Here is an 8,103-nt window from a genome sequence, read left to right as displayed (position 1 = left end):
TATCCAACAAGTTTGAAGCCGAAATATTGTTTCAGTGACAAGTTATAGGCCACAATCACTTTTTGGTAGCGCTAAAATGCCATGTTCTCAGTCGTTATTCTGAACAAACAAGAAAGAGTCATGGTGATACTGGCACAATAGGTCTTTATTGTTTTAACTACTATTCGACAGTCTTATAACAAATATGAACAACGAGAGTAGACATACTAAACCTGTGGGCATTAATTATTCCATCGTGATGCGTGTAGTCATTCGTGACTGCGCTACACACTGAAAGCAACGTTCTGATAAGCGTCATAATTCGGTTACAAGAAACGTTAAAGCTCCATAAATGCATACCTTTGCCTAATAACAAAGGCATAAATGTGTTTGGGTTTTTTTCCCCCCACGTTATATCAGTTGCACGAAAGTAGCTGGCAACGCAAGTAATCCGGGCGCTGCAGCTTTAAGCAGCTGCGCGCGCTCCCGCGGACGGCAATCAGTTTCTAGCAGACAATCACTTTTTGGCACAACACCGGCAATGCGAACCAAGCTCTTGCAACGGTTGTATAGGGATCGAATGGCCCGTAGCAATGGGCCAGACACCCCATATTCCCGCAACACCTCCCACAGGACACCCCGAGGGACACGGTCGAATGCCTTCTCCAAGTCCACAAAACACATGTAGACTGGTTGGGCAAGCTCCCATGCACCCTCAAGTATCCTGGAGAGGATAAAGAGCTGGTCCAGTGTTCCGCGACCAGGACGAAAACCGCATTGTTCCTCCTGTATCCGAGGTTCGACTAACGGACGAATTTTGCATAATTGCAGCTGAAATGTATCATAAAAATGCAGTGTCTGTACACGATTAATTAAATATGATTATACGTCTATCTGTGAATGTTTAGAGGGAATAACGTGGTTTGAACTGTTGGCGAAATAAAACACGATGAAGACGTCGCGCTTGAAATTAATTTGATCCGTTTTTATTAGAATTGTTTTCTAATTGTGTTTTGTAAAATAGGTCAAGCAATTAATCATAGCCCAAGGGGTGTTAAACATAGAGCACCGGGGCTAGAATTGAATCTGGCCCACTGAAGCTTTGGAAAATGTATTTCTGGTTTTTCACTATCTAAAGTGAAAATGCGTGTGTGTGGGTGCGTGTGATGTTTTCATAGTGAGCCCACAGTAACAAAAAAAACCCCTCATAATTGTTTTTTTATTACAGGACATTCTGATCAGTTTGCAATCTCTCCTGTATTTTATAGACCTATTACTTATACTTTATGAGAGTCATGTGGACAAATTTATTACATTTACTACAGCAGCGTTTTTTCAGCGTGTCGAAAAAGTGAAACTTGGTGTGTTGAAGTTGTACTTTTTAAATTATTAAAAGATATCTGGGGGATTCAGTGTGTAGTTAAACTTCGGTACACTGTCAGAAACGGGAGTTTCCCTGTGGTCTGGCCGTCATATATAGGTTAACTGAGAAAATATGAGTCCTTGTGCTGTTATTTTGAATTCACTTTTGTTTACTTTCCATTTAGTAGAGTAGAGCATGATGGATCAGCTTTTATCAAATGACCTACATACATATGCAGGAGTACGCCTGCACAAACAGAGACTCGGTGACAACGCAGAGCATTTTAAAACATTGGTGGTTAATGAATAACCTGCAACCTGTGTTTCTGCTTCATTCCAACACCCTGCCCCACTTATGGGAATTTCTTATCACGTTGCAGGCCCTGTGCTCAAGCTTTGTTTGTCTCTATGAGCAAGTGGTTATATTGTTGCTTTATTTAACTTCAGATCACATTTACAAATCACATATCGCTCATGTTTTGCCATTCCTGCACAGGCTCCAGTCTCTGTTCAAACTTGAGCCACTTTAGAAATAACTAGTTACGCTAACATGCATTGAGAGAGTCACAGTGCTAACCACCTCACCGCTATGCTGCCAATATCGATTTTGATTTACCTGGTAAGGTGGGGAGGCGAACTCTGAGCGGGCTCTCACTGCTGGGGTCAAATGCACCCACTGGGGGACAGTGTGAGGCAGACTGGATCAAAGCACTCACTTGATCTTGATAAATTCAGGAGTTTAAAGCAATTTTGGCAAGTGATTTTTTTTGTCTCTGTTTGAAAGGAAGCAGACATTGGTTCATCTCTTTTTATTGCTGTTAACTGATTATTTGTATTAAACTGTTCATTAAAAAAATCAGAATATCTGACAGCAGTGTTTTGGAAATAGGTTTTCATTATTTTTTATGTTTTCCATTGCATTCTGTAGACAAAACATTTACCCAGCAAAGTGAGAGCTCAGTTAGTTCAGTGCATTAAATGATCAAATGTTGTTCTGTAGGAGAGACTTTAACACTCCAGAGGCTTATACACTTATGTCAGTGCGCCCCAGGGCAGCTGTGGCTACAATGTAGCTTGCCATCGCCAGTGTGTGAATGTGTGTGTGAATGGGTGAATGACTGAATGTAGTGTAAAGCGCTTTGGGGTCCTATGGACTAGAAAAGCGCTATACAAATGCAGGCCATTTACCATTTATAAATGAAATCTAATAAAAGAGGAAATGGAAAAAGAAACACCAAAATCAAAGTAAAAATATATGATCAGAGACAAGAAACACACAAAAATGTTATAATTCTTCATAAAAGCAAAAAATAAACACATACAGTGCTGGTAGAAGAAATAAGGACTCTCCATCATCATGCAGAAAATGTGAAGTCTCTGAGACAGCAGGCATAGTTATCAAATTCATCTGTAACGAACAGTGAATAGTTACAGTATGACAATAATACCTGATGTTCCACACATCATCCATTACATGAGTTTTCACAGGTACACTGCAGCAGACACAAAGTTATCTCTAATATTTCTAACTCACCTAATGGCTCATGTCTGCTTTCTGCGTCACAGAGGCAGACATGAGAGTAACACCTGTCCAGTATTGCCCTGTAGTAGCTGGGATAGGCTCCAGCCCCGTCCCCTGCAAGCCTAATGAGGATAAATAGAGGGAATGGATGGATAATGGCTCAATCTTGAATGAAAAGACAAAAAATAGGGGAAAAAATCAGCCTGTCATCTACACTTTATTTCATTTGCCCGAACATTTTCTATCATGTAGACAGAAAAGCCAACAGATCTCATGTTTCACAAGCAAGAAATGTATATTTTGTTAAATGATTGCAACTAATTGCATCTAAATAATCACTGATAAGACCCCTAAATGGTGCTACTCCCTTCATAACCTCTTTTTAAAGGCTATGGATCAAGTGACCTGGTGACCAATTGGTTTGAGTACATATCACAGGCTACAGTGCACGTATTGTTGGGGATAAGCGAACAACATTTGCACTACTTTAGCTAAATTCATACTTTTACACACTTCCGTCATTAATCATTTTCCAACTACTGCCAGTCACCGTTCCTCCTTGGCCGTCCTTTTACTGAATGCCATTTCCTGCTCTGTTCCCACGGTTCCTGTGTGTCTCTGAGTAGCAAAGGCAAACACGGAAAAAGGTTTGTGAAATTCTCTGAAGTACAGCGTCAACCATACAGAGATATGCTCATCTCTGATGGTATAATATCCCTGCTGTCTTTTTGTTTTTGTTTTATTTAAAATAAATAAATAAATGAGTGTACTGAAGGAAACTATAAGACAAAAAACATAAATAACGCGTCTTGTGAAGTATGTGTTTATTACACGAGACCGACTTTGTCAAACGTGCTTTATTGTTTACTGCACTGTATTAAGAGAGTGTTGTCAGCATTTCCTGACTTTCCTTCTCATCTTTGTTCCTCAAACACTTAAAAAGTTTCAGGCACTCAGAAATCTGCGTGCTTTGTTGCTGTCACAGCCATTTCAGCTCTGCTGTCTGTAAATGATCTGTGATTGTTTCCTAGGCTCTTGTCGCAGGTGACCTCAAAATGTGCTAATAACAGCTTGTGTTTACGCTTGTTCTGGTCGCATTTGCATGGATGCTTATCACACTTTCTTAGTATTAATGTCATGTCTGATTCATAAATGAATGTAAAGGACAGTGTAAACATTGCACACCCACACAGAGAATTTAATTTATGATATAAAGGCAAACAGATGAGAGCAGCGTTTGCTCTCTGCTTGTAGATCATAGTATGTTTCTGAGAAGAACAAAATCACACCTGCTTCTGAATTTAGTGGTGCTTACATTATATGTCCAAAGGTGTGTGGACACACAATATATTCATATGTAAAAAGGTTAGAGAAGTTATTTCAAAACGATAGACAAGACAACTATGTTACTACAATCTGTTGCTGAAAAGCAAAGCCAGCAAAGAAGTGCAAAAACCTGTAGTTCCTGGAGTGGAGTCAATACCCATAGGCTCCCATCTCAAAAGCCTCAATTGTCTATTTTTGGCTGCTCCTTTATTTACCAGGGGTCACCACATTGTTTAGATCTACATCTTTAATCTGGCAATATGTAAACCAATATATCTACGACTGTTGTTGTGATTTAGTGACATAATTAAAATTGCATTGAACTAAACAACCTTATCGCACATGTTTACAACCTGATACAAAGAGTTTTATCTCTAAGGGTAGTTTTCCCCTATTCAGGAATGATGGGTGGAGATCAATTGAAGCCTTAATCGTAGCTTTGTTTCATAAGCTGCTGTAGCTGATCGGTGCCTCCTGGGCCTCACTTTCACAAACTAGCCCCTCTGACCTGGACCTCTCACTCATCCTGTTGCTACCTTATCATGCTTTAGGTGAAATTAGTTGTACAACTTTTTTACAGTCTTCAGCAAAAACCTGAGCCCCTCCTATAATGTTGATATCGCAGGTCCAACATGGCAGAACAATAAGTTCAGGTGGATGTCGGAAGAATTTACTAATGTAAAGCTGCAACACTTACGATCGCGTTGGAGTCAGGTCAAAATAGATGCAGTCTAAATTTTTTTAGACATGTTGTACTGATATTAGAGGGGGTGATTAGAAAATGCTTTCCCGCTAGAGAGAGAATTTGTGTTTTTAGAGATCAAAATGCTACTTTTGCGGTGGAAAAAGCAACTGACTGTCGCCAGAGAGCTTTAGAGACAAAGCAATAACTCTGAGTCTTACAACATTAAAATAACACATCAAACACATTCCTGTTTACGTCAACTCTCTGCCAAAAAAATGTAAAATACAACTACATTTCGTTTGGGTCCCATTGTCACAAGAAGCACACCATTACCTGGAATATCATTGTTCATAGACCCGAACTGTTAGGTATTTTAGTACCATGGTAGCATTTACTGGATATTGTTTTATAGTGACATTATGCAGGAAAACTCTGTCATTCAATAAGGCCCCTTTGTTTTAGTTATTTTTCTCTTTGACCCAAGAATTGATGTGTGAGAATCACAGGCTGGTACAAGGTTGAAATACCACAGAGATCACTCCCTCAGCTACATTAGTTTCTTAATCTTTTAGACGCCTGTTGAAGGCCAAATGGTTTGTTTCAGATTTCACTAATGTAAGAACTCTTTGTTTTGTGCCTTGAAAATATGTCGCTGAGATAATCACAATTGTAGCTGAACTAATAAACTACACAAAGGATGCTTCTTCACCCATGGGCAGGAAGACGCTGCCTTATCTTGGTCTGTACTGGTTTAAACTGATAAATCTGCTGTCTCATGAATTTTACCCTCTATATAAACTGTTGTACTTGTGAATAAAGTTGAGTCACTTTGGGAAGACAATCTAAAGCAGTCTCTGTTTTCTTGTTCTCCCAAGCTGCTCCCGAGCTGCTCGTACTAACACGCTGAATGGCATGCTTGAATATTACTTGAGAATATATTTGACTGTGTTACAGACTAAAGGACATTCTCTGCTGATAGGTGAAGGTACATTCTCTGCTGATAGACGTCCACGCCTCGGAGGAAGCCGATCCACGGAGTAGGCCCTGGAAACAGTTTCCTTCACGAACCATAAAATACAGACCCAAAGGGAATTCTTCATTATGCACTGAAATACGACATTTTTTGCTATTAAAGCATTTATTGCTTTTTTAAAGAAAAACAAACAAGCAATTGTCATGAACAAATATCTTTTTTTAGTGCAAAAGTACGAGCATTTCATTTTGCAGCAGCACAGATTTGACTACTTTAAACCCTTCTTACAGTACATACAGTAGTTAAAAATCGTGTAAAAAATTAATATTTACAGGCACACAAAAGAAGTTTTATACACATATTGTGTTAAAACAATCTTTATGACATTCAGAAAGTCTTTTTCAGTCCTTGTCAGTAGTTTCCACCCACTGAACAGACAGAATATCTGGACTCAGATCCTAAAAAATCTAGAGGTAGGAAAGCCGTCGGTCTGGCAGGATGATATTTTAACCATTCATCTATTTTACTGAAGATGCAAAAACAAGCTCCGGTTAAAGTGAACAGTTAAACTCAACTTCGTATCGTTCTTCATCCTCAGCTGGCTCATGTCATTTTCAACTGTAATAAGAACAGATGCAAGAAAAGCAAAGTTAGACAAAAACCTAAAGAGACTCAAAAACATGGATTTAGTTTAAGATCTAATAAGAACAATTAGAGACACACCTTAAATGTTCTTTTGCTGAAGCCAAGCCAGTGTGGAAAGTCAAACAGAGCATCAGAATAATATTTGAGGGTGAAGGAGGCGTCTCTCCACACGGGCTTGACCTTCATGAGGTCGTCAGATATGAGGTTTTTTGCTGCCCAGCTCTCCATTTCTTCAGTCAGGTCAATCTGAAATGAAGGGAAAGGTAACATATAGTGATTCTGAATAAAAGAGGCTCGTGCAACAGAAGCACCATGAAGTCCTGCTCACATCCACTCTGTAGCTTTCTCCAGCAACAGAAGAGATGGTCCCATCCATGCCTCTCTCCAGCTGCCACTTGGTGAACGGCTCGTTGCCATCGATGCACACCACATACTGCTTCACCACTGAAAGTTCATGAGGAAAGAGTAAAAAAGTCAGAAAAGGAGAGAGTTTGCGCAGAAACATGGTGTAAGAAGCAAGCTTTCACTGTAATGTGAACTCCACCCAAATCTGGAGGCCTGCATGAGTCAGCTGTGCCAGCGAGCAGCCCACAGCTGTAACATACGGAGTTGTTTTCACCACTGTCAGCTCTTTGTACTGTGTGTAATTACTGTTAGATGACAGCTTGTGTGTAGGGAAACACTTACCGCTGAGTTCTCTGGCTGCCTTTTTGTTGCTCACTGAGGATTGTTCTTCGCAGGCTGAAATCAGCAGATAGATCTCCTTGGACAGCAGACTCTTCCTCGTGCTGCTGTATTCCCACAAGTTGTGCATTTTCACTTTTCTGTGGCCAAAAGCAAAACAGAAAGAGTTTCATATTCATTGCTTGTGCATATGAACGCATAAATAAATGAATATACACTTGGGTGTGCATTTCTGTCTTTTCTCACCTTCCCAGCGAGTTGTGGAAAACGAACTTCTTCCCGCAGGACTGGAAGTCGTCGATGAGCACCAGGCTCTTCTCCTCGTTGCAGCGGACTCGGTAACCCGATCCGAGAGTCTCCACAGAGAAACCTGGCGGTGGATTTCTCACAAACTCCTCCACTTCTGTCACTCTCATCCTGCTGCCCGACTGCTTGTTTACCGGCATGCTGTCACGTTTTCTTCTCTCACCTCCTGCCGACGTTTATGTGGTCTAGTTCTTCTTCTTCTTCTGTATAGGGTTGGCAAACAGCAAAATGGTGTAATGTGGTCTAGTTGATGGACTTCTGAGCCTTTAGTAACGCCCACCGACCGCCAAGTTTGAAGAGACAAACTAATATGATTTCCGCTCCCTTTGAGCCAGAATAAAAGCCTTTAGTTACCACGTTTTGGTGGTGATCCATAGCTGCAGTTGTTAGTTGATGAAATGGAGAAATAAGAAATGTTTTTTTTTTTGTTTTTTTAAAAAAAACCTCAAACTGTGCTACCTTTTCAAAAGGAAAGAACCGCTTTTTCCTCATTTATATTGATGTAATAATCCAATTGAGCACACACAAGTCAATATATTAAAACCTAAATTAAATTAAAATGTAATGTTATGCAAATGTCATTAATTTATACATTAAATCACATTACATTTATGTAAATAA

General features: G+C 39.9%; 1 protein-coding gene across 1 annotated transcript; it reads right to left on the bottom strand.

Annotated features, from left to right (window-relative positions):
• Positions 1 to 6,037: 6,037 nt before the first annotated feature.
• On the bottom strand, positions 6,038 to 7,753 carry LOC146660748 (mesenteric estrogen-dependent adipogenesis protein-like). The gene is made up of 5 exons (XM_085419622.1): positions 7,423 to 7,753; positions 7,180 to 7,316; positions 6,821 to 6,936; positions 6,571 to 6,738; positions 6,038 to 6,465 (listed from the first exon to the last, which is right to left on the bottom strand). The coding sequence occupies exons 1-5, from the start codon at positions 7,620 to 7,622 to the stop codon at positions 6,451 to 6,453; spliced, it is 636 nt and encodes a 211-aa protein (XP_085275748.1). The 5' UTR covers positions 7,623 to 7,753; the 3' UTR covers positions 6,038 to 6,450.
• Between the last annotated feature and the right edge of the window lie 350 nt (positions 7,754 to 8,103).

This window comes from Rhamphochromis longiceps, linkage group LG10 (assembly GCF_057381845.1).
Source record: "Rhamphochromis longiceps isolate RC_006_pf linkage group LG10, R_longiceps_female_GT1.1, whole genome shotgun sequence".
NCBI classification, from domain to species: domain Eukaryota; kingdom Metazoa; phylum Chordata; class Actinopteri; order Cichliformes; family Cichlidae; genus Rhamphochromis; species Rhamphochromis longiceps.
The sequence above is the reverse complement of the archived record's forward strand: the minus strand, read 5'-3'. Positions and strand labels throughout refer to the sequence as shown.

What these genes read in the sequence shown, in the direction of transcription:
- LOC146660748 (XM_085419622.1), bottom strand. Translation starts at nt 7,622, where the DNA reads ATGCCGGTAAACAAGCAGTCGGGCAGCAGGATGAGAGTGACAGAAGTG. An exon ending in TTCCACAACTCGCTGGGAAG is followed by an intron (nt 7,317 to 7,422) that starts GTGAGAAAAGAC and finishes TTTTGGCCACAG; the next exon opens with AAAAGTGAAAATGCACAACT. An exon ending in GGCAGCCAGAGAACTCAGCG is followed by an intron (nt 6,937 to 7,179) that starts GTAAGTGTTTCC and finishes ATGAACTTTCAG; the next exon opens with TGGTGAAGCAGTATGTGGTG.